This window comes from Pan paniscus, chromosome 5 (genome assembly GCF_029289425.2).
Source record: "Pan paniscus chromosome 5, NHGRI_mPanPan1-v2.0_pri, whole genome shotgun sequence".
NCBI classification, from domain to species: Eukaryota; Metazoa; Chordata; class Mammalia; order Primates; family Hominidae; genus Pan; species Pan paniscus.
This window is the reverse complement of record NC_073254.2, coordinates 89,236,528-89,263,537: the sequence shown is the minus strand read 5'-3', so window position 1 is coordinate 89,263,537 and position 27,010 is coordinate 89,236,528. Positions and strand designations below refer to the sequence as shown.

The 27,010-nt window shown below is 34.2% G+C and overlaps 1 protein-coding gene across 2 annotated transcripts in view; it reads right to left on the bottom strand.

Moving 5' to 3' along the window:
- The window catches only part of ADGRB3 (adhesion G protein-coupled receptor B3), a 750,487-nt gene that overhangs the window by 127,780 nt on the left and 595,697 nt on the right, over positions 1–27,010 (bottom strand). For both annotated transcript variants that reach the window (XM_003809552.7, XM_057302535.2), the window contains exons 17-18: positions 25,933–26,036; positions 21,833–21,935 (exon numbers count right to left, since the gene is read on the bottom strand). In XM_003809552.7, the coding sequence (XP_003809600.3) occupies positions 21,833–21,935; positions 25,933–26,036 (207 nt within the window). The remainder of the gene's footprint in view (positions 1–21,832; positions 21,936–25,932; positions 26,037–27,010) is intronic.

Genomic DNA, 27,010 nt, shown 5'->3' with positions numbered 1-27,010 from the left:
TGTGGAGGTGATGATAAAAACATTGGAAAGCAAATGAACTGCTATGATTTTAGAAATAATTTTGTTCTTCATTGTATTTACTGAGAATTGCCATTAGGAAGGATCTTTGTGTAAAAGACTGAGGGCAGATTTGGTCCATTTGCAGAGAGATAATATTCCTAAATACAGTTTAGACTAGTTTAGATGTATAATAAACAAAACAATTCCTATCTTTAGTATATTAATGTATCATTAATAAACTGTGAAAAACTACAATGGCAAATGCTAATGTCCATATTTTAATCCCAGGACATAAGGAAATTAGAATATAAATAATAATTCTAGGATTCTCCCTAAGTAAGAATCCTGGAATCGTAGAGCTATATGGGAACTAAAGATGGTTTTTATTTAACCTTTCCTAGCAGAGTCCAACTCTTTTCATACTCCACCCCAGACACCAAATATATACCCACATAATTCCATTCACTCTTAAGAAAACTGGTGTTGAGACAGGCTAGAAGATGTGCCCAAGTCATCTTTTGACTGGTGACAGAGTTAGGATTTGAGACAAGAACCATTTTTGCTATGCCAAGTTGACTCTGAAATAGCGTCTAGAAGGAAGTCCTAATATTAATACAAATTTAATACTTATTTCTGCTTCCAATGAGGGATGCCACTTCCCTCACACTGCTTGAAGAAATGTAAATACACTTACAGCAGGGAGATCTATTACTTATTTGTGTCTGAATTATTGACTTCTGGAAGGTAGGACCCTATAACCTGGTGAAATGTATGAAAGTATATAGGTTTACCATGTAAAATCATAGACAAAATATTTTACCCAAAAGCCATTCTCATCCAGTCTGGTCTACTATGCATTCAAATGACATAATAAATTAATTTTTAATAGAAAATTTACTGTTAATATGTTCCTCCTTCAAATCTTCAATTCCATCATAAAATGGAGAATTACCAAAATTAAAAATCTATAACTGAGCACAAATCACATCACATGTGCACACACACACAATTTTGCATATTAAAACAGACTTTACACAAGGTATCCCTATGTAAAAATGGTTTTTGATTACATGAATTTGTGTTAAACAAAATTTTCTTTAAAAATTTTTGGCTAACTTTTCTCCTGTTGTTAATTGTAATTTTGTAGTTAGGCTTATTATAAACTACAAGGAAAGCTTACAGCTTAAAGAATTCAATTATTATTATTTTATTATTCTCTGATATATCCAATGTCTTTATATCTGAGTCCATTAATATTTTACATATTTGTTGAATGAAATGCTAAGATCTTATTGCGAATAGAGAATAAGGGGAAAAACCACAAACATTTTCATTTTAGATTTTTTTTTTTTTTTTTTTTTTTTGAGACAGAGTCTTGTTCTGTCACCCAGGCTGGAGTGCAGTGGCGCCATCTCGGCTCACTGCAAGCTCCGCCTCCCGAGTTCACACCATTCTCCTGCCTCAGCCTCCCGAGTAGCTGGGACTACAGGTGCCCGCCACCAAGCCCGGCTATTTTTTTGCGTTTTTTAGCAGAGACTGGGTTTCACTGTGTTAGCCAGGATGGTCTCGATCTCCTGGCCTCGTGATCCGCCCACCTTGGCCTCCCAAAGTGCTGAGATTACAGGCGTGAGCCACCGCGCCCAGCCCATTTTAGAAGTTTTAAGGTTAAAACTAACTACGTGTTATTGAACACCAACACAGGAGAAAATATTAAAGAAATGTAGTTGGAAGGCTGACAGAATTGGCAGCAACAAGGTTAATTATTGAAGACTTTTAAGCTCCATGTTACTTAAAATCATCCTTCTTGTAGGCCCAGCTTTTGCTGAATCTCATCTCCTTGGAGCTGAGAACTTGCATTAATTTACACTGTACTGACTCATTTTCTTATTAAGCAAATTCGAAAGGATATATTTTTGGCTTTGCTGGATTCCTGTCTTTTAATATCATGTGCTTTTCTCCAGGAAGGTCAAAGTGTTTAATATTAATCTTCATAATATTGCTGTGGTATATTCTTATCCTTATTTGACATGCAGTAAAACTGAGGTAAGTAGAAGATTACGTGGAATAGACCAACACAGGAGAAGTACTGACAGGTGAACTTCAGCCTTCTATTTCTTATCTAGCTTTCTGTTTTTTGTTGCAGTCTCCAGTGGCAGGGGTTCTTAACTAACGAGATGTCTATCAGAATCGCCTGTGGAGCATTTTTAATCTATCCGTTCAACTCCTGAAGGTATAACAGGATTTGGAGAGGGTGTGGGGAAGGTGAATTAAAAAACTCTCCAGATGGTTTTTCTAAATGTCCTGTCTCTTTTTACTCTTGTTGGGAACCACTATTGTCCTAGTATACTTTTCCATATTGTGCACTTCATTTCTCAAATATATTTCCCATTATAAGTCACCCTTTTAAAAATGTTTGTAACATTTCATTGTAAGAATTGAATAATTCCTACTTTGAAGCTCTGGACTATACACCATTTTGTCATTAGAAAAATGGTTGTAAGCCCTAACATTTTAAATACATAAAGGTAATTTATTTCTGCAACGAATTCGCAGTTTTTCCCTTTGCTGAATGCATTAACTGTATCTAGTGTTTTTATAATCAGTACAATTCCCAACCGTTCTTCACTTCTATATACATGTGAATTCAATATGCAGATATTTTTTTGTGTTGACAAGTCTCTGTCAGTATTCTATGGAAATGACACCAACATTACACATTATTCGTGTCCTTTCCAAGTTCCAAAAACAAAACAGAAATAATCATGGCCAAATGAGATTTTACAGGCATAAAAATCTGCTCCTCTTCATCATTTTCAATCCTGTACCTTGCTAGTTTTCCTCTAATCTCTAGGAATTTTTTTGCTTTTCTTATAATTCTTCCAACTGACACAAATAGTTGTCATTTTTTTCATCCTTCTCTGCGAATACAATTTCATTTCTGAAAAACAGAGCTTAAAGATATTCGTCTTTGTATCGCTAGCTGCAGAGATTTCATTCAAATTCTCCCTTCTATCCTGACAAATGGGGTCTGGAAGCTTAACAAGGATCCTCTTTATATCTGGACATGAGACTGGGAAAGCTGCGTAAATACACTCCAACAATCTCCACTATAGGATAACAACCACGTTTCTACAAATAGACAGGTCTGCCAACAAGCACTGAGGATACTGTGATGAGCTACCCTGCATGATACCCTGAAGAATCTAGTTTTCCCTTGATGTGCATAGCTAAGATCTATTATCACCAAAAGAAATTACAACTGAGTATCCAGGGGAGAATCTGCAATGAAAACACACTTCTCTCACAAAATTCATGCTATCTCCCTTTGAGACAGTAATGCAGACCAGTCGACTAAATCTTGAAGATGATCAGAAGACAAAATGCAAAATAATTAACTTTTTTCCCCATCCATGTAACGTATTTTTTTCCAATTGTTCTTAATTGAGTTTATCATCACTTTCTAGCAGTGGAAATAGGTAAACAGGATTTTGTTTACCTCAAACATCATCTTTTTATTTACAGGAAGTACAGAGATGTTTTATTTACATCAGAGAATACTACAAACACCTCTATGGAAATAAACTAGAAACTCTAGAAGAAATGGATAAATTCCTCGACACATATACTCTCCCAAGACTAAACCAGGAAGAAGTTGAATCTCTGAATAGACCAATAACAGGATCTGAAATTGTGGCAATAATCAATAGCTTACCAACCAAAAAGAGTCCAGGACCAGATGGATTCAAAGCCGAATTCTACCAGAGGTACAAGGAGGAACTGGTACCATTCCTTCTGAAACTATTCCAATCAATAGAAAAAGAGGGAATCCTCCCTAACTCATTTTATGAGGCCAGCATCATCCTGATACCAAAGCTGGGCAGAGACACAACCAAAAAAGAGCATTTTAGACCAATCTCCTTGATGAACATTGATGCAAAAATCCTCAATAAAATACTGGCAAACCGAATCCAGCAGCACATCAAAAAGCTTATCCACCATGATCAAGTGGGCTTCATCCCTGGGATGCAAGGCTGGTTCAAAATACGCAAATCAATAAATGTAATCCAGCATATAGACAGAACCAAAGACAAAAACCACATGATCATCTCAATAGATGCAGAAAAGACCTTTGACAAAATTCAACAACCTTCATGCTAAAAACTCTCAATAAATTAGGTATTGATGGGACATATCTCAAAATAATAACAGCTATCTATGATAAACCCACAGACAATATCATACAGAATGGGCAAAAACTGGAAGCATTCCCTTTGAAAACTGGCACGAGACAGGGATGCCCTCTCTCACCACTCCTATTCAGCATAGTGTTGGAAGTTCTGGCCAGGGTAATTAGGCAGGAGAAGGAAATAAAGGGTATTCATTTAGGAAAAGAGGCAGTTAAATTGTCCCTGTTTGCAGACGACATGATTGTATATCTAGAAAACCCCATTGTCTCAGCCCAAAATCTCCTTAAGCTGATAAGCAACTTCAGCAAAGTCTCAGGATAGAAAATCAATGTACAAAAATCACAAGCATTCTTATACACCAATAACAGACAAACAGAGAGCCAAATCATGAGTGAACGCCCATTCACAATTGCTTCAAAGAGAATGAAATACCTAGGAATCCACCTTACAAGGGACATGAAGGACCTCTTCAAGGAGAACTACAAACCACTGCTCAATGAAATAAAAGAGGATACAAACAAATGGAAGAACATTCCATGCTCATGGGTAGGAAGAATCAATATCGTGAAAATGGCCATACTGCCCAAGGTAATTTATAGATTCAATGCCATCCCCATCAAGCTACCAATGCCTTTCTTCACAGAATTGGAAAAAACTACTTTAAAGTTCATATGGAACCAAAAAAGAGCCCACATTGCCAAGTCAATCCTAAGCCAAAAGAACAAAGCTGGAGGCATCACACTACCTGACTTCAAACTATACTACAAGGTTACAGTAACCAAAACAGCATGGTACTGGTACCAAAACAGAGATATAGATCAATGGAACAGAACAGAGCCCTCAGAAATAATGCCACATATCTACAACTATCTGATCTTTGACAAACCTGACAAAACAAGCAATGGGGAAAGGATTCCCTATTTAATAAATGGTGCTGGGAAAAGTGGATAGCCATATGTAGAAAGTTGAAACTGGATCCCTTCCTTACACCTTATACAAAAATTAATTCAAGATGGATTAAAGACTTAAACGTTAGACCTAAAACCATAAAAACCCTAGAAGAAAACCTAGGCATTACCATTCAGGACATAGGCATGGGCAAGGACTTCATGTCTAAAACACCAAAAGCAATAGCAACAAAAGCCAAAATTGACAAATAGGATCTAATTAAACTAAAGAGCTTCTGCACAGCAAAAGAAACTACCATCAGAGTGAACAGGCAACCCACAAAATGGGAGAAAATTTTTGCAACCTACTCATCTGACAAAGGGCTAATATCCAGAATCTACAATGAACTCCAACAAATTTACAAGAAAAAAACAAACAACCCCTCAAAAAGTGGGCAAAGGACATGAACAGACACTTCTCAAAAGAAGACATTTATGCAGCCAAAAAACATATGAAAAAATGCTCACCATCACTGGCCATCACAGAAATGCAAATCAAAACCACAATGAGATACCATCTCACACCAGTTAGAATGGCAGTCATTAAAAAGTCAGGAAACAACAGGTGCTGGAGAGGATGTGGAGAAATAGGAACACTTTTACACTGTTTGTGGGACTGTAAACTAGTTCAACCATTGTGGAAGTCAGTGTGGCGATTCCTCAGGGATCTAGAACTAGAAATACCATTTGACCCAGCCATCCCATTACTGGGTATATACCCAAAGGACTATAAATCATGCTGCTATAAAGACACATGCACACGTATGTTTATTGCGGCACTATTCACAATAGCAAAGACTTGGAACCAACCCAAATGTCCAACAATGATAGACTGGATTAAGAAAATGTGGCACATATACACCATGGAATACTATGCAGCCATAAAAAATGATGAGTTCATGTCCTTTGTAGGGACATGGAGGAAATTGGAAATCATCATTCTCAGTAAACTATCGCAAGAACAAAAAACCAAACACCGCATGTTCTCACTCATAGGTGGGAATTGAACAATGACACATGGACACAGGAAGGGGAACATCACACTCTGGGGACTATTGTGGGGTGGGGGAAGTGGGGAGGGATAACATTGGGAGATATATCTAATGCTAGATGACGAGTTAGTGGGTGCAGCACACCAGCATGTCACATGTATACATATGTAACTAACCTGCAGATTGTGCACATGTACCCTAAAACTTAAAGTATAATAATAAAAAAAAGAAAAAAAAAAGAAATACGAAGGCATTTTTAAAAAATCAGTTCTAATTGAATAAGGAAAGATAATCAATAAGATATATCTAAACATAATTGGAAGATTTATAGCTTCGAGATTTAATGAATAAAGAAAATGCATCATTTTTTCTTGACAGTATAAAAAATAAAAGAAAAAACATAAAGATAGTTATGCTACATACTCATGTTTTCATATCGCTGAAACAGCCTCACAGGGATAAATGAAAAAGTTCTCTAAGAGTAAAACACAAATTATACATAATAGAATCCTGTCTAGTATTGGAAAAAAAAAAATAGGCATGCTCATGGATTACTGTGTTAGTAAAAAGGACCAGGCTGTATTAATAACAGATAGGTAAATGTCTTATTTTACGTCTTGAATAATAGCATTTATGTCTGAATTAATAGGCAAAAGAGCAACTGTTTTCAGATATTTTGATGCTGAGCAGTTTAAAAGGGGCTAAATACAGAATACTACCTACTTTTAAAAGTCTAATCAGTGAAATTTAAACATAAATGGTTTCCAGACAGAATATTCACTAAAGGCTTTTAAAACTTTCTCTCATTTACTGTAAATAAAGTTAAAGGGTGCTTGCTTGGCATACATTCTGGTCCTTGTGCTCCTTTTAAATTACTTTTTTAATTTCAGAAATATTTTGCTTCCATGTAAAAAGTGTGCCACCAAGCTTCTGACTGCCTGGAAAGGAATATTGCTGCTCATTTCTTAACTTTCTACAAATATTCTATTTGTGCTTAGTCAAAATGGCATGCCCTTCTATATGCCTAAAGAAAAAAATGGCTCATGAGTTTTTGATCTTAGAAATATTTTTGCCCTCATCTGATAATGAACAAGGTGAAGAAATTCAAAGAAAATAAATCAATCTATAATTGCATCCTGTTTGATATATTGAAAATATATAGTACTTTGGAAGGAAAATACTCTGCTTTAGAAAACATATTTAGGAAGCAATCACATAAAATATCCAAAAGACAGAGTATTGAAAGACAATAAGAGCAAGGAAACAACTGCTTGGATCAGAGTATTTGCCCTAGAGCAGTGCATAGTTCTCTCCATAAACTCCTAATTTCTCTTCAACTCTTCTTTAGTTTAATAATGAGCATTATATAAGAGTCCAAAAGCACTGCAATTTGTGATGTCCTTTCTTTCTCAGCATCCTCATCTAATTGGTCACAACAACTTAATGATCCTAATGATCTTATTTCAGGAAGCCAATTCATACCCACTGCCATTAGATGATTAATAAGTTATCAAAAGAATATATTGGTCCCTACCTAAATTAACCTGAAGATTCAATCAATACAATACTAAGAAAATTGCAACACACTTTTTTGTATAAAATTGAAAAGTTGATTCTAAAACGTATTTGAATACCCAAAGAACCTAGATTAGACAAATGTAGACAAAATACCTAGATTAAGCAAAATAATATTGGAAAGGAAGAATGAAGTTAGAGAACTCAAGCTCTTTGATTTCCAGAGTTAACACAAAGCTATAGTAGTAAAGATTATGGCATCAACATAAGGAAAGATAGATCACAGAAACAACGTAGAAATCAAGAAACAGATCCACACATACAGTCAACTGATTTTGCAAAGCTACCAAAGCAATTTAATGGGAAAAGGAAATTTTTTGAACAAACAGTACCAGAACAATTGGATATCCATGTAGAATATAATGAACCCCAAGACCTACCTCGTATAACACACAAAAATTAATTTTGTTCGAAACATAGATCTACATAAAAGCTAAGATGACAAGGGAAAGCTTAGAATATAGATAAGATAATATAGAAAAACATTTTTATGACCTAGAGGAGTAATGAAGATCTTTTATAGTGGAGTCATAAACACAAACTATTTTTTTAAATGATACACTGAACTTCACAAAAATTTCTACTCAGCAAAAGATGCCATTAATGAAGTGTAAACACTAGCTATAGGAAAAATTATAAATGACAAAGGATTTGTATCCAAACAATCTAAATAGAAAAGAGAGAAATGACTTGAACAGACACATCACAATAGAGGATTTAAAATGGCCTATAAGGACATGAAAAGGTGCTAAACTTTATCAGTTATTAGAGGAATGTAAATTAAAATGTTGCCAAGAATATGTAACACTGGAATTATCATAGATTACTGGTAAGAGTACAAAGTGGTATGACCATTTTGGAAAACCATTCAGCAGTTTGTATTTTTTCTTTTAAGTTAAAAGTAATCTAACCTGCCTTTATACCCAACGATTTTACTCCTAGCTTCTTTCCCAGAAGAAATGAAAATACATGTCCATACAAAGATTTTTACAAAAATTTTGAAACAATTTTATTCATAGTAACAAAAAACTAAAAACAATTCATATGTCTATCAATTGGAAACTGGATAAACAAATCATGATATAGTCATACAATAAATAATACTCAGCAATAAAGAATAATTAATTACTAATACATACAACAATATAGTTGCTTCTCAAAGAAAATATATTGAGCAAAAGAGGCCAGAAGAAAAAGTACTCATGCTATGATTTCATTTGTATAAAATCCTGAAACAGAAAAAATGAATTCACGATGACAGGAATCAGAACAACGCTTGCCTATGAGGGGATGGGGATTGACTGGCAGGAGACAAGAGAGAACTTTCTAGGGTGATGACAACGTTCCATATCTTGATCAGGTATTGGTTACATAAGTATATATTGGTCCAACCTCATCATATTATGTATGTAGTGTGCATTTCACTGTATATACATTTAACTTCAATTAGAAAGGGTACAAAATTCCAGTTATGAGACCAATAAGTTCTTGAGATCTAATGTACAGCACAGTAACTTAGTTGGTAATAATGCATTGCATATTTGAAATTTGCTAAAGGAGTAAATCTGAAGTATCCTGAAAACAATAAACAAAAAGGGTACCTATGTCAGGTAATGGATATGTTAAGTAACTTGACTGTGGGAATCATTAGAGTATACTTATATCAAAACACTATGTTGTATGTCTGAAATATGTGCATTTTTTTGTTAACTATACTTTAATAAGAAAAAAGTATATTGTGTGCCAGATACTGTCCTAGGTGCAATCTTACTTGATTCTTATAATATCTCCTCCCTACTTCTAGATTTAAAAACAACTGAGGCTTAGATATTTCCTTCATTCATTTAAAAATATTTAATGATTGTGTGCTATGTGCCAGGCACTGTATTCAGCACTGGTTATACAGTGCAAATCAAACAGATAATGTTCTTTCTCTTCTGGATATTAATTAAAATAAGATTACAAAGTAAAGTAATGGCTGTGAAAAAAAAAATGTGTTCCTAGACAGATTAGTGGAAAAACCATGATAGTGCTCATTTCAGAGGAGTGGGATTTTAGGGAAAGCTTTTCTAAGACGATTGTATTTTATCTGCAGAACATACGTAAGTTAATGTAAGTTAACTAGGCTAGCCCAAGGCTGGAAGAAGACTAATAAGGGAGGAATATAAAAAAGTTAGGAGGCAGAGAAAAGAGCTGGATGCTAGGAAAAGCATGTAATTGATGAGACGCTTTTGAAACTGGTCTTGCTAGTAATTGCACCAAGGCAACAGGTACAAACCAGAATAATGGTCACCTGACTAAGGGCTTATTGACCCCTACAACATTTCTAATGGGTGGCCAGTGTGACAGAAATATACAGAAAGAAAAGAGTAATGAATATGAGGCAGTGAGGTGAAAGAAGTACATAGGCCCATGTCATGTTGGGGCTTGTGGGCCATATTATGTGGTTTGGATTTCATTCCAAGTGTAATAATAGAAGCTTCACTTATTTTCACCGAAGGGTTTTAAACAGACATGTGTTTAAATCACGATATGATTTATAACTGTAAAAGAACACTAGGCTGGTGAGTGAAGAATGGTTAAGTAACTTGACAAGTGGTGCATGCCCAGGAAGTGGTTGAGCTTAAAGTGCTTCAGTTAGAATAAGTGAAGCTTCCATTACACCTGGAATCATGAGTCAGTTTACAGCAGATCCTTCCGGCTCCAAGCAAACCTTGGGTTCCTGTGCCTCCGACACATCTTCGTTGCAGTCTCATGAGAGACCCTGAGCCTGAAATGCCCAGCTACATTTCTCCTAAATTCCTGACTCGTAGAAATGGTGAGGATTATAAATATGTTTTGAGCTACTAAGCTTTGAGGTAATTTGTTACATAGCAATAGATAATTGGTACAGATTGTCCTTTTCATTGTAATAAAGGATGCTGTTCTTAGGCATACAGAATTCACCTTTTAGCTTTATTCTGGAGATTTTGAAAATATATGACAGAAATTTCTAAACAAAGAAATAGATGGTCTTATTTCTAACAAAAAGAAAATAAACAAAAATAAGTAAATAAGAAAAGCAGAACTAATTTGTATTTTGTAAAAGCAATACACATCTTTCTATTCATTAGGAAAAATCACCTTAAAATACAGATAGAATTTAATTGGCAACAAAACAGATACAAATAAGATCCATTCAAAACCTTCTGTAGTCCTAATTGCATGTATATACTGATGTATCATCTACCAAAGACACATCTATTGAGATATATGAAAACTATGTGTATTGTAGTTTAACAAAGAACACTTACACAGGCCCTTATCACACATATTAACGAATTAAAATTCTTCTGCTTATATGTTTACTGTTAAAGCTAGTCATTTCTTCTTCACATTACAATTGAAGTCTTAATCTTTGATTCAATCCACTAGCAGCCTAAGATAACTATAAATATTTTAATTTACTTACTTTGAATTTCATACATCTTAAATTTCATAGTCAGACCCAGACTCAACTCAGTCATATGCCTAGTTCTTTCTTCAAGGCTTAAGATTAAAAATTAACTGACTAGCTATCAAAAAAGAAGTAAAAAATGAACTTTAATCTGCTTATTTTTTTTATTATAGGCATTAGTGTTTGGTCTTTAGTTCCAAGATTTGCCATAGCAATGCTTATGATTTGATATACATAATAACAATCCAAATTTTAGGATAGGGTGAGATAGGATAGAGGTAGAGAGGTAAAAAGAGAACTCTGGTGTCTATGCATGAATTTGATTGGGAATTAGCTTGACTCTGCCATCTCTATTTTCTGCTTCAGATGTTACTTCTCTGCCCAAGACTGTCAGATGAAAGAGTTTCTCTAATAAGGGCTTTAACAAATACTGCTGTACATTAAGAAGTTTTCTTCTACAAAGCCAGCCAGCTTTGTTGTCTCATGCACTGGGTATTTGTTAGCTACTTTTAACTTCTTCAATTTATAAAATGTCCAGCTTGGTTGTGAGGGATTTGATTCATGTTTTTTTCCATAGTTTTATACACTGGTAACCAATCGGCATCATAAGTGAAGGCATTCTGTGATTAGTTCCAGAGTGCTCCAAAGAAGAAATTCAGCTGGGCGTGGTGGCTCATGCCTGTAATCCTGGCCCTTTGGGACGCCAAGGCAGGCAGAACACGAGGTCAGGAGTTCAAGACCAGCCTGACCAACATGGTGAAACTCCATCTCTACTAAAAATACAATAATTAGCCGGGCATGGTGATGCGCACCTGTAATCCCAGCTACTCAGGAGGCTAAGGCAGGAGAATTGCTTGAACCCGGGAGGCGGAGGTTTCAGTGAGCCAAGATCGCGCTACTGCACTCCAGCCTGGGCAACAAAGCAAAACTCCATTTCAAAAAAAAGAAAAAGAAGAAGAAGAAATTCAAAGTGTTTTGCACTCCTTTTCATCTTGGCAGAAGCCTTTTCAGAAACTGCCAAGGTCTTCTGTTCCAGTTCTGCAGGCTACACAGGCTAACCCTTGGGTAGACACGTCAGAACTGGAGGTTATTTTTACATAAAGCATCAGCCCAGAAATAGGCTGGCCTCACCTTACATTGTAGTTCTTCCGTTGGTATGCACACAAGATACTTCTAGAAAGCTCAAAATTGCCTAAGGCTAGGTCCCAGGCCAAATCCAGTCACATCCATTGCTTTATTTCTATAACTGTTTTCTAGCAACAACAGCAGAACTGAATAGATTCAACAGACAGCATATGTCCTACAAAGCCTAAAGTATTTACTATATGGCCCTTTACAACAAAAGTTTGCCAACCTCTGAATTACATTATGGAGCATTTGTCAAAGGAGTTCTCTCCTACAGTCTTCACACCACTCCAATGTCGTACTGAGACAAATTTTACTTTGGTCAACAGATCTTTAGTGATAACTTAAATTCTACTCTCTTCACCTCATATTCACCCTGAGAGGCATAGTCTCAAAGTTCATATCATGGGCCATTGAAAATTCTGTTGTAATCTTATCTCAAGGGCTTTTCATTTTTTTTGTGAGAATATCTGTAAATTAAAGTAATTCACTTTCTGTGATGTTTATCTAGTACTTCAGTATTTTACATTGTATTAAGAATTCTCATAAATATTATCAGCTATACTCCAACATGGTTCCTCTATTGACATTAGCCAAACTTCTGACCAGTTCATATTATGTCCCAAGAAGGGGAAAGATGAAAAATAATACATAGGGAGAAATTTGTAATTTCTCTACTGGTTTGATTTCAGGGGAGAAAAGCAGATATTCTTCAACCTTTCTGTGAGACTCTTGGAAGGACACTCAATTTCTCAAATTCTCTTTTGGATATCTCTGCATAAAGATAAGATCTGATTTAACTCAACCATCTCTCATCAAAGGAGGGTCTCAAAAACATTCTGTAAGTCTTTAGTATTTTCTTCAACTCCCTTATATCATCATAAAATGACAACAATACAACAATAATAAAAAAATTGACCTCCATTACAATTATTCCAAATGGGGCCCCCAAAAATGAAGTGGCTATACTCCTATTATATTATCCCTCATTCAATAGGTATAGCCATAAGTTCATTCATTCAACACTTATTAATTTCATGCCATATATAAAACAAGTACTAGTATTAATGGTTTTAAAATCCAGTAAAAAGAGAGACATACTACCCTTGAGAATCACAATACAGTGAGCAGGGTTGATCAGGAATTGATAAATTATAGAATAAGGTGATTGGTGCTAACAATAGAGGTATGTATCACATGCTATGAAAGCAGAAAGGAGTGTTGTAGGAGCTAAAATGGTTTGCATAAGTCCACTCTGAAGTGTGGTAGGAGTTTATCAGACAGAGTAAAAAGCAAGGGCAAAAGCACACAAGCAAGAGGAACTCCCATAGCCATAAGAAAGCTGGAATGCACACAGAGACGGTCCCTAGGAGGGAACAGAAAGGGAATGCTGAAATCTAGCTCTTGTTGCCAAGCCAGAAGGCTTGCTAGAGGCTATATCAGTCTGGAGGGAGAGGGTGATTTTATAACTCATCTGCATCTGCCCTGAAGGAGTGCCCTTTTTATTTCCCACAAAGTCAACTTAGGTACTTCAGGCAGCCCTGAATGCAGGTGATAGGCAGAACATGGAATTAATCTCATAAGCCCTACAGACCCATCATACAGTTTGCAGCAGGGGAATTATGCAATCAGGTATTTGTTTTTTCTTTAAATTTAAGATATTTCTCAAAGTGATATGGAGGATGGGCTCATGGAAAGGCTTTAGTTGCAGAGGAAAGTTAGAAGAATGTTATAGTGGTCAAAGTGAGAAATCATGAAGGCCAAGTCTAATGCAGGGGTGGTGGGGATGGAGAGTAGAATTGATCAAGTCATGGAGTTTCTTTGCATTTTGTCTGGCTTTTGTACAATTCCCTCAGCATAAATGAACAAAAATTAATGAGAGTAGGCCTGACATTCTCAAAGCAATCACCTGCACACTAGGCTGAGACTCGTGTTCTGCTTCTTCCCTGTTGAGTTCGTTCTCACTCTTCAGGAGTTTTGATCGGCTTTGAAGTTGAAGCTAAGAATACTCACTGAATGTCCAAACTGCTTCCTTGTCCCTCAAGGTCATTTGGCTCTTGACATCTCAATCGTTTCAGTAATTCTGTTGTCAAGTAATTCCACTTTCATCTTCTTTGCTTGCCCTGAGCCCATCCTTCATATTGATCTTTGCCCTATTTACAATAATGTGGTCTCTGGCTTTTACCACACAAATCTGGAAATGAATAATCAAGGGACTAGGAGGTTACAGTAGGACAACAGAGTCTGTGCTATCTCACTGTCTCTCACTTCACTGGGAATCTGTTTTGGGAAATCATCTTTTATTTCTGGGAGCCTGGGGAAATCAAGAAGCTAGCCAACCATTATGCTCCTTGGTTTGATGAAGGTTTTCAGGAATCCAGAATAACTCTAAGTTAGTAAGATACTTCAAAACGGAACCAAGTTAATTACACATAAGCTTATTACATTCAAATCATTTTACAAACGTCATAGCAAGTCAACAAATTAGATTTTAATGAATCTAAATAGGTGTTAGCCTCGACCATTAAAATCACACATTCATTTGAGACATAATAGACTTACACTTGGGACACTATTGGCAGGATATGTCTCCAATGAGAAGAATTGTAACTACGCACATTTCTTTTTAAGGCTATGAACATTATATTCTTATGAAGAAAAAAGATTAACTTTTGCTAGTTTTCAGCATCTTCTTAACTAAAATCCAGGGGCCAGATCACATTTAAAGCATGCCATCAATCACTTAGAGCTAAAACAGGCCCTAGAAAAATAATCTATCACTATTAGCTGAGATCCTGTCTAGGGTGGGGGACTCTACTTTTTGTAAGACTAACGACAGCTATTAGATTCATAGATATAAGCACAAATAAATTCAAATTTATTTCATTCATCTAATAATACTTATTATTTACTTACTATACATAGACAATGTGCTTTCAAGAGATTTAATAATGACTATGACTTAGTCCTGCCCTAAGAAGTGTATAGTCTGATTAGAAACAGGTAATATAATACAAGAGAATAGGTATGCAGTGGAAATCCTGGAACCCAGAGCAGGTGTGCATAAGCAGGGCTTTCTCTAATGGGAAAACTCATCAGAGTGTCAGAGAATGAGCTTGGGACAAATAAAGACAGGAAGTTAGGTGGGGTTGGGGTGAAGGAACAGTGCCCCAGGATGAAGTATAGCATGAAACAAACAAAAAAATAGATTAATTTTGATGAACTATTAGAAGTTTGGTCTTGCTGGAATAACAAAAGTCAGTAAAATAGAAACAGTATGGAGAGGTCAGCATGGATCATTTTTAAGATCTGCTTTTTCTCAGGTTTTACAAGCTCCAGAAGTTTTTCTCTTGTACGATTTATTCCTGAGTTCCAATATATTATTACAAGAAAAGCAGTGAATAAAAAAATCTTCACAGATAAATAAAATATGTTTCAATGCTTGTGTCTGAGCACAATTTGAAAATTACTACTGTAGGAAATGGGACAACAATAAATGTTACATAGAGAAATCGAGGGGTCAGATTTGAATTTTTGTTCCATCACGTGGGCTACAGGATAGAGAATGGGGCTGATAATACTGTAAGCAGTATGATCAATACCTGATAGAGACAAGAAACCAGATCTGAGAAATATTTGAGGGTTAAACTGTCATAGGTGGATGATTTATTAGATTTACTCCATGAGCGAGAAGGAGACATCAAGGATAACTTCCAGAGTTCTAGCTTATGTAATTGAGTTGGAGACTACAGAAAAGGCATTAAATTTTGCCTCTGAATGCAAAAGACTGGGGTGGAGACAGAAATGGTGAATTTAGTGGTGAGCAGGAAATTGGGCATGAGGAAATATGAAGGTATGAAGAGAAGGACAGAATCAGATGTATATCTGGGTGTCATAATTATCTTTGCCATAATCACAGCTACTGTTTAAGTGGTACTTACAGTTAAACAGTACCACTCTCTGGGTTAAGTGCTGATACCAGCCTCTGGGTTAAGTGCTTCATACGTACTAATTCATGTAACTTTGACAACAAGCTTAGGTCTAGAGATGCTTAAGATCACACAACTAGGAGAACTGGCAGATTTAGGATATTTAAATCTACCTGGCTTACAATACCTTCTCTTAACCATCCCCATCTGAGACTGATATCTCCCAAAGAAGCATGTAGAACACTGAATCTCTGGGGCAGGGGGCAGTCTGCTTCAAAGGGTATCAGGCAGAACTGAATGGATAGCTGTAAATACATGTTCAATATTTTTTCTCAGAAGTCGAAGACACATAGATATTTAGAGGTCAGGCATGTACATAAATGTGTGCAGAAGCTGGGACTATTGGCAAAAGAAAGTCATGGGACAAATAGTTAAATTAGAGAGTGCTTGACCCAAGTTAAGGTATTCAAATTCGAGGTTTTACTTTTTAAAAAACACAATTCTGACAAAACAAAAAAGTCTTCCATTAGAGTGACTATAACCTACTAGTTTGGCCCATGTTTACTAATTCTCTCTATTCAAACTATAGAACAAAAATATATCATCTTTATAAAAGGTAAATAACCACAAGATGAAGTAGAAGAAAACATAATAGAGAACGGGACTTTTAAAAGTGCTTCAAGACAGAGAATTTTTGTATCTTTTGCAAGTCTGAATTAAAAGACACAGCCCATTACGTAATACAATGCTCCACACATAAAGAACCATGAGATAATCTCCTCCTAAATAATGCTAAGAAAATGTTTGACCACCCCAAATAATTTAGAAACTTCCCTTTATCTATCAATGAGAACTTTTGCTTTACTCCTAGGTCAATTAAGACTCAAGCTAATATCTCTTTGTTCTCTCACAGTTGACTAGTAGTTCTCAAAATATTAACCTTTGTATGCTTGTTATAATATCTGCAATTTATTTTATAATATTTTGTTATTTTCAGTATGATACTATATATGTGCCAGTTAGTTTAACCTGTAACTCTAGGAGGAGTCCAAGAATGCCCAGACTAGTTGGTCAGTTGGCTTTATATCTAGAAGGCCCATACAGGGCAACTACAGGTCCTTCTTACTGAGGTATGTCTAGCCACAATCAACACTTTACTCATTATCAAACTAAATATAAAAGATTAGTCTTTATTGGTGAACTAGTGTCTGGTTAATCACTATAATGAATGTACTAATGGATTCCCTTTGGTGAAAGTAAAGGCATTGAAGATATGTGTATTGGCTAAAACAGTTAAACACTTCTTACTCTTAAATGAACTCTACATAAGATTCCATTGTGGCCTATATCCCATATCTTTTAGCGATGGGGCCCACGGTTTTATCCATAATCATTCTGTGTCCAGACATTGGATTAGGAGGATTTATGACTGAATGACACTGACTAAAGGGCACAGAATCCTGCTCCTAGAATGTTGCTATGTCCACCTCACTGAATGTTACATACAGGGTGGGTGAAAGTATCTAAAAGGTCAAAGACCTAGGACCTCATTGAGGTTCCTGAATAGATTTTGTTCCTGATTTGCTAATGAGGGATTATCTAATAAATATCTAAATGTGTGATAAAATTTGGACTTAGACTTGCTTTTTTTTATAACCTGGTAGTGAGGTTGTGAGAGAGAGAAGCTATCTCCCACCACTTTGAACTTCTTGGGTGGTTATCCTTATCTAACCAAAAAACCAAGAGTTTTGCCAGATTTGTCTTCTATCAGTTAAAAAGAGTGCTATGAAATCTTCAATATGATAAATTCTTTAAATCCTTAAAGTCCTTTGAAGCAAAAGCAATACATGCTTTTGTCATTAAGAAAAACTATTCTCTAAATTTATGTTTTCAAAATAATCTTTGCTTTCTGCAAAACAGTAGTACCAAAAATAGTCTACTCAGCTCAACAACAACAACAAAAACACAAATGCATACTTAAAGGTGTAAAGGAAATGCTTTACAAGTAAATAACATTTGAGCAATACAAAGACATCCTGGTTGAAAGTTTAAATGCACAAAGAGATAAAAGGGAAATATCACTTTATGAGAAAACTCAAAATATAATGAAGTGGGTTATAATTAAATATTACAACTGCATTTTAAGAAAAGATATAATAAAATGCACTTGGTTCCTTACTTTGTTGCCGGTAATTGAATATACAGTTAAAAAATTTGAATACATTTATTTTATGCAATGGATTATTCAGTTTGTTTACATTTCAATTCAAAAAGAAGCAGAGATACTCAGTAGCAAGATAATCAGGTCAATTATATTTCAATAAGCAATTCAAAGAAAGGCCCTCATATGACACTTCAAAACTATTCTGTACATCGACATCAGATACCAGCTTTCATACAAACTAGCCATGACAACTCACTGAAGCAGTATCAAATAATTTCTTCATCAAAAAGCTCTCTTGGATGTTTATACTTTCTAAGATGGGAATACTAAAGCATCAATTAAAACTTATCAGGGAAGTCAAAGATACAAATCTGATCAGTTAAAAAATCCCCACAGAAGCAAAGGGATCCTATACAAAACCAAAATAAAATACTTTAGTTATCGAACAATATTTTACGTTTTCAAAAAATAGTTATTTGTAGTTTATGCACATCATAAGTTTATATAGACAACACACTTTGTACTTTTCTATTTTTTTGAGACACCATTAATCCCAAATACAGTCAAACAGATGTAGCCTTTCACATACCAAATTCTCATATATAAATACAAATAGAGTCAATCTAATTCAACTAATAAAACACAAGATTATTTCCCCTAGAAAATGTGATATTGTTTTGAGTGACTAAGAATAAAATTCCAGTGTTTTGTATTTTTCTCTTCTAATCACTCTAATGTGAATTGTCCTAGGCTTGTAAGAACATCTACTAAGAGCTAGTAAAGCAAAATTAATATAGCATAAGAACAAACTAATAATCTCTTATTTTCTTCATCAATACTACCACTTACAACCCACTCCTCCCCAAATGCATCAATAACTATAGTAGCAAAAATTAGCATTAGTCAATCTGATACAAAACCACTTTGTTTGCAAAACTACATAGAAGCTATTCTGTAGTTAATTACTTGGGGAGAAGCTACATCAAACTCTTATTTTGGTAGTAAGTCAATACCAGCCCTTCCTCAAAATAAGAAATGAAAAGTAAACCAAATTTATCTTGTCTTTGATATTCATATTTGCAGATCTTAAAAGACATTATTACAAAACAAAGAGGACATTGAAAACCTGTGAAGGTCAAACTGGGCAGACAGAATGTAGTTTTTTGAGATAATTGTAGTTTCTGAATATAGCTGGCATTTAGACCTACACAACGTCGTAGACACTAGCTGCATGTAGCCATTGGACATTTGAAATGTAGCTAGTTCAAATTAAGATGTTTCATAAGTATAAAATATACTCCAGATTCTTAAGACTTAAAAAAGATTGTAAAATATTGTATTAATATTTTATATTATGTCTTAAAATGGTAATATTGTGGATATTCTGAGGTAAATATTATATATTAAAATTAATTTCATCGGGTTTTTTTATTTTTTTAATGTGGCTACTAATATAATTTAAATTACATATGTGGCTTGTATTTGTGTCTTGCATTGCATTTCTATTGTACATCAGTGATTTAGAGCATAACCACTATGATGTGAAGTACACCTTGTAGAAATGTCTGTAGTACCATTTGACTCAGAACTTATAAAAACTTTGCCAAGCAGCATGAAACAGTTTTAAAAGCATATTTTGTACTGTGGATCATGCAGTTTTCCATAGTCTAAGGGGAGGTATAACTCAAGAGTGTTTGGAGAGTAAAAAATGACAGAAAAGGAAAAATGTTTTGTGAAAAAAACTTAAACTCTGAGCTCTAGCTGGCTCTAGCTTGACTTTTTCTGGTTCCTGATCCCAATAAATAATTCCTATTTCAGAGGAAAGCTCTCTTTTTCTGGGTGGAGGTTGAAGGGCAAGTAGTTAAAAAATTGGGAATAGGTATTAACCAGTGTATGAACATTTCTAAGATATCTGAGGCCCAGCCCAAGTGAACAAGCAAAAAGGAAAGAATGACATGAGTAATTTAATAATTCCTTAAGGTTTATGGTCCCATCTCACCCCTTTTATCTCTACTTCCTTCCTATCATTGCCTTTTTGTTTCCCTTTTTCTTTTCACTTACATCCATGTTTACACTCATTTTTTATTCTGTTGGTCATTTTGTACCTTCTTGTCTGCCAATTCTGATTGGCATCCCTCTCACCTTTAGTCATTCTCTCTCTCTCTTTTTTCTTTACTTTGTATTTCCTTTTAAAATTTGTATTAAATGTTTATAACATGGACCTGAACTATATTTTAATAGTCTTTACTTTCTTTTGGATTCTTTCTTGAAGAAGAAAAGATACAGGAAATAAATGGAGGAAAATTAAACACTCAAAGACACAAAAGTAATTTTTATTTCTACAGGGCGGTTGATGGGGTTGTCATTTTTGTTTTTCCTTCGGGATTAGTGACCTACCCCTTGGGCCCTTCCCCTGGCCTAGGGCAATGTGGGCTAAGAAGAAACATTCATCAGAATCACTTAAAGCAGCCTCCTAGGTCCTACCCAGACCTAGAATTGGGCTCTTTTGGTGGGAATCACCAGTCTTAGGAACGCAGGTTAGCAAAATAAACAGACTATCCATTATCCTTGACATTAATACATGTCCTATGAATATATAATACATGAAAAGAACCTATCAAAGTGTATATGATTATTTTAAAATGATGGCTTATGGGAAAATTTTTAATTATTTGCTTTTGTATTTGAAAATTAAAAAGCTGAAAAATAACAGGCCTGAAGGCATGTGATCGATTGAGAAATAAGTTATCAAAGTGGTGTTTAACAGAATCCTTTTGAGGCAGGGGTAAGTTAACTTCAAATTGCTATTATGGGTTTCTTAAAATACATTTCAGAATAGTAAAGACAATCATTTCTGGGCAAAAAATCATGGTCATTCAACTCATAAATTGGTTCATTCATATAAACAGAAAATATACTTTTACATTCTGCTAAGTATCAAAATACCTTTAGGTGAAGCAAAAATTTTGAAAGGCATAAAATCTAAAGTAGCTTTCATCTAACACTCTCTTCAGTTATTGCCTATGGCTATTTTTCAGGTGGATTTTCAAGAGAGATGTTACACTTGTAAGCAATTTATAGTTACCTTTTAGGAATCAATATGTTAATAAATTAGACCAAAACAAAAGCCTTCTATCCTATTACAATTAGATCTTCTTACAATTAGACTAATGAATCAAAATATGTGCTTTCGATGTCCCAAAGCTTTGAACTCATAGAGCTTTGATATAATGTTTAATAAACATACATTTTTACTCTTATGAACAACCTCTCAACCCACAGGGAATTAAGCCAAGGGTATACATTCTGAACTGGAATAGACAATATTTTTATTCAGAAACCAATAACAAAATTTTGCTTTAAAATATAATTTTGTCAGAAGTTCTCCATTTTAGAATGAATGTTTAGATTATCAATAACTAACAATATGCCAAAATATAAACACAAAAAAAGAATCAGAATAATTACCAGTCATACCTTATTATGTGTCTGAGTCTGTCCAACCAGTATGAGGATATTGGATGAGATGATAGACAGGCAGAAGTTAATTAGTATTATGGATCTCTCAGAGCGTATGTACCTAGCCAGAGAGAGAAAAGTTACCCAACTTTAAAATCCAACAGAAAGATGAAGAATTCTATATTGTGTAAACTGACGGCATTCATCTGGAAAAATAAGTACTGTAGCACAGGAATATTTACAAAAATAAAAAATATAAAAATAGTTTCTAAAATAAAAAATTACTTTTAGAGACCCAATTTTACAGTGGTATGGCATGTGCAAGAGTCCTTTAGAATTTTTTTTTCTTAGACATTGGTGGGACAGTATGGCATTTCTGATAGAGCCTAAGTTGCCCATCTGTTGTCATGATACACTTTTTTTTTTAACTAAACATATAAAGCTTCTTGGAAATATATCAATTAGTATAATACCTTTATATACGTGTGTGTGTATGTGTGTATGTATGTTTAGCATTATCATATGAATCAACCCAATATAAACTTTGAGAACCAAAAAGAAAAAACTCACACAAATTGTGAAGTATTATTGTTATTTACTAGAAGGATACCATTACTTTCATGAAACTGTGAACACTTTTATCCACTCACGCATTTGAATGTAATTAGGCTGTTACTCTTTATATTTTTCCTGAATAATCGTTCAAAAAAATGAATCTTTATTTCTAAAAATAAATCCAATCCACAAATGATAATTCACTATTAGGCTGGAAAATCACTTGACATCTGCCATATTTTACCCTTATGAAGAAGTGTTTATATACAGTCTGTTATATAGTTGTTAAGTGCACCAAGAATGTAAGCCATAGAGAAAACTGCTCAGAATCAAATGTTCTACCAGCTGTTTACCCTGAAAGAGTAACAGCTATTTTGCTTCACTGCATTCTGTGGTAAATCACTGAGTGACAGTAACAAAAAGACACTGTTGTATTTGCTGTGTGTTTAGGCCCATTCAATTTGTATTATAACATGGAATCACATTCCACAGCAGGCATGAGCTTTTCTATGCAGCATTAGACAGGAGTGCCAATGATCTGGAGGCACTCTGGGAGGTAAAAATCTGTCAAACTTCTCTCTGTCTGTCTGTCTCTCTCTCTCCCTGTCTTTGAGGACAACCAAGGTAGAACCCCCACGTTTTATCACACATTTCCAAAAAGAACACAAAAGTAAGAATAACAATAATATACACAAAGGAGCTTTTGTAATATAAAAAGAAATTCCCTTTGGTCACAAAACAAACTCAAATGGGACTAACTTAGATCAAATCTTAACACAAAATGGCCTCAGGGTTGCTGAACCTTGTTCCGGTATCATCAGTGGCAAACAATATAATAAACCACACACTGAGATGCTGAAGACATCATCAACTATTAATTGTCTCTTTTTTGTGGGTGGGGAATATAATATAAAAAGTTAAGGGGCTTCATAAAATTAACCCTTTGTTTGATGTTAATGGCTTCCATGGAAGCACAAACACACAGATGACATTATGAAAAGGGTTTTAGTGAAACTTTTTGTTCTGTAAATAGACAAAAATATGATAATGAAATATCCAGAATTGACTAGGCTGAAGTTTTTATATGTTTCTATTTTTATCAAAACTGAGCCCTATTGTTGCCTTCATAATTGCTATGAAATGTCTCAATTTTCACAAATTTCTTTACCATGTTAGATTTTTTAAACAAAATTTAAGAATGCTTTATGTTAATACAGTGATGACAAGGACATGCTTCATTATTTTTTCATGTAAAAATGTAACTCTGCCAAACTTATCTATAGGTGAAGAGAATATAACCTAATGTATTAAATTTTTGGTGAACATTTCTGATGAACTACATGCAACACCACCAAATTTAAAAACAGCCTATTATGTATAAAATACTTGAGATGCTTGTACACATTACAACTCCTTAGAAATCAAAATTTCTAAACTTTTTACTTAGAATAAAAGGTGGTAGGAACCTAACATGCTTATTAGCATACAGTAATATTATACAGTACACAATATATACCCTACATGTATAATGGCATCCTTCTAGTAAGCAAGGATAATACTTCACAATTGTGTGGGGTTTTAAATTTCAGTTCTCGAAGTTTCTATTGGTGTTTCTGTAGGCGCTTATAAACTGCATTTAATTCATCATGTTATCAAGATTCACTTAATAATTCATGGAGTCTTGTCACTTCTTTCAAACTATGAATATTATTTCAATTCTATTTGTAGAGAATGAGTTGATGACCACTAACTTTTAGGGATTTAGATTTGTGTTGTTTCTTGGTACTCTCTTCTGTAATTCTCAAGTTCATCTCAAGTGTTAACAGATGCTTTGAATTGTTTTGGTAATTCTTAGAAAACTATTGTAGTAGTGACTTTCTTGAACTTTCTGCATTAAAGAAAACTTTATTATGGACTAATTAATTGTATGTTTCCTTGATTAAGTGTACACATCACCTATCCTGACAATGTATATGCTAGTGTTAGTGATATGTATTGAGGGACAAAGAGAAGGTGGAATTGGTGCCTGAACCCTAAATGCTGATAAAAGGAATTTAGTTTTAAATACTTCAGTGAGCATGAATTATGTTACTATTGTGATTACCAAATTCCTTGTCTTTAAATGCTGTCTAATTTTTGAACAACTGTTATTTAAACAATTGTGGTAGAGTAAGTTGTCTACTTTTCAAATGTTTATCCTTCTTGCTTTTGCATTACTGAGACAATGTCTGCTTGAGTGAGCCCTGAACCCAAGATTCTGCTGCCTACAATGTCATGTTTAAACTAAGCATTTATTTCATTTCCTAGAGCTGGACATATTTTATCAGATTGTCCCACTTTGTCAGTGTTTCTCACTACTAGATAATTCCTTCACCGGAAGGAAGGATTTCTGTCATGTACCAGTGCTAATGGGTCAAGAGATACATAATTTTTACTTTTGTATGAAGCATAAAAACTCTTCATAACTTTGACAATTTAAATATCTGTGACAATTAATTCTTGCTCTCGAAAGAGTAAAAATTATAATGAAGAACAATACATTTTCTTAAAAGAACAAAGTAAAGTGGTCTTTTTAAATAAAATTGTAATTCATTTTTCAACTGAATGTTTTTTATCTTAAGTGAATAAAGATTAAGATTTCTGAGGCAGAAATATCTACTTTTGCAATTCTAATATTACAAACATTCTGAAAATATTAGGTAATTTTCTATATACTAATATAGTTAAAAATATTTAGATTATTTTTCAATAATAAAAGTGGATATAAAAATGTTTAACATTTAAAAATTTAAAAATCCACTAGAAAAATCCAGTACTTTGGCCATATGTCTATATATTTTATCAATATGTGAGTAGACGATAAACTTCACAGGTCTAATTCTTAGTAACACAATCAAAAACAAGTCTTAAAAAATACTAGGCTTTCATATATCAGTAGATGTGATTTCAACTATTGTAGAAAAAAATTTTTCAATAACTTCCTCTTGTTTATGTATTTTTATGACTTCTTTTAATCAATTTGTCAAAGTCTGACTTCTTGGACACACTCAACCAACAGGCATTTTCTGGAATATATTGGTATTATGTTAGTGCTTTAATAGCATAGAAGGGTTCACTAGTTGTCTGGGACATACTGAAAGCATGTGTTTGAAACTTAAGTACTTGAGATCATATTTTTATAACAGATAAGTTAATTTGACTGTACCAGTTAGACTCACAGCCTCCATAGCAATTGGGATAAATAGAAACCACATATAGATTGAACTTGTGGTGTAAGAGTACTATGCTTGGGGTAAGCAACTTGTTGAAGGCTACTAACATTTGAAATGAGAATAAAAGTTTATGTGTGTACTGTTTATTTTCTTAACTCAGGCAAATATACAGGAAAATTAGGTAAACATAATTCATTTATTAAAGCTCAATCACACCAATTATAACTCTGTTGTAAAAATACTGCTTTCAGTAAATTAAGAAGACAGGAGACATATAATAATTATCACATTCCTTGATTTAACTATGAACAACTAAGCATTGCATTTCAGGTCTATCAATTGATTACTTACCTCCATAATGCTGCATAGACAACTGCTAGGGTAATCAAGGCCAAGCAAGAAAGACCACTGCCTACTATTAGGGTAACTGAAGGTGTGCCAGAGGATTCCATGATCTGTGAATTAAACAAAACAAAAAAGAAACAAATTGGTTTTTAATAAATTAAAATAACTTCTAGACTCAGCAAAGCTAACCTATCACTCAACAATAGCCTATATAGTTGTTATAGTTACCAGATAGTTACCCATGAATCCACTCTGTTCTTGCATTCTCAACCTCTAAAAATACTAATTGCAGCTTCCCCCTCTCTCCCACTGTGAAGTAATAAAGTCATTAGAGTTTTAAATGGTGGGTTATGGAATATTACATCCTTATAACTTTCGAAAATCAAGACCTAAAACTACAACTTGGTCAACATTCACATGTTAAATTTTCTCTACCTAAAATTTAAAGCATCACTCATTTTTCTTTAACTAACTGCAGGTTAGTCATTTCGCAATATGATTCTTGGTAAAATTTATCTAGATGCTGCTATTTACAACTCATTATGTTACCTATATCTGGTATATAGATATTGAAGATTTTTCAAACTTTCTGACTTTTTGACAACTTTATTCTAAGTCAAGTATTCTCACATTTAATTGTACTTGCTTGGCTTCTGAGGATATAGAAGAAAATCAAACGTCAAATTTAAAACCTTCAAGTATATTTTGTAATTTTTTTTCAATGAACAAAATATGTGGAGATAATTATGACAATGCCAGTATCAGTCCCTAAATGCATGACCTTGAAAAATAAGCTTTCTATCTTTTAAAACATATATAAAGATTACATGCATTCACTGATCTGGAAGGTTTCTTTCCTTGGACACTTACATGACATTAATTAATTAAATTTGTTGGTTTTCACATTGTTAACATTGAGAGTTTGAAGGAATACACTTTAAGCGTGTTCTAAAACCTCAAATATGCACATCAAATTGTATTAGTTTTTTGTCATCAAAATTAGTAAGAAGAGTGATGCTTATTTAGGCCAAATGTAGGCAGAATATCACATTTACCTGAATAGTAATTGTTCAGCATTCATTCT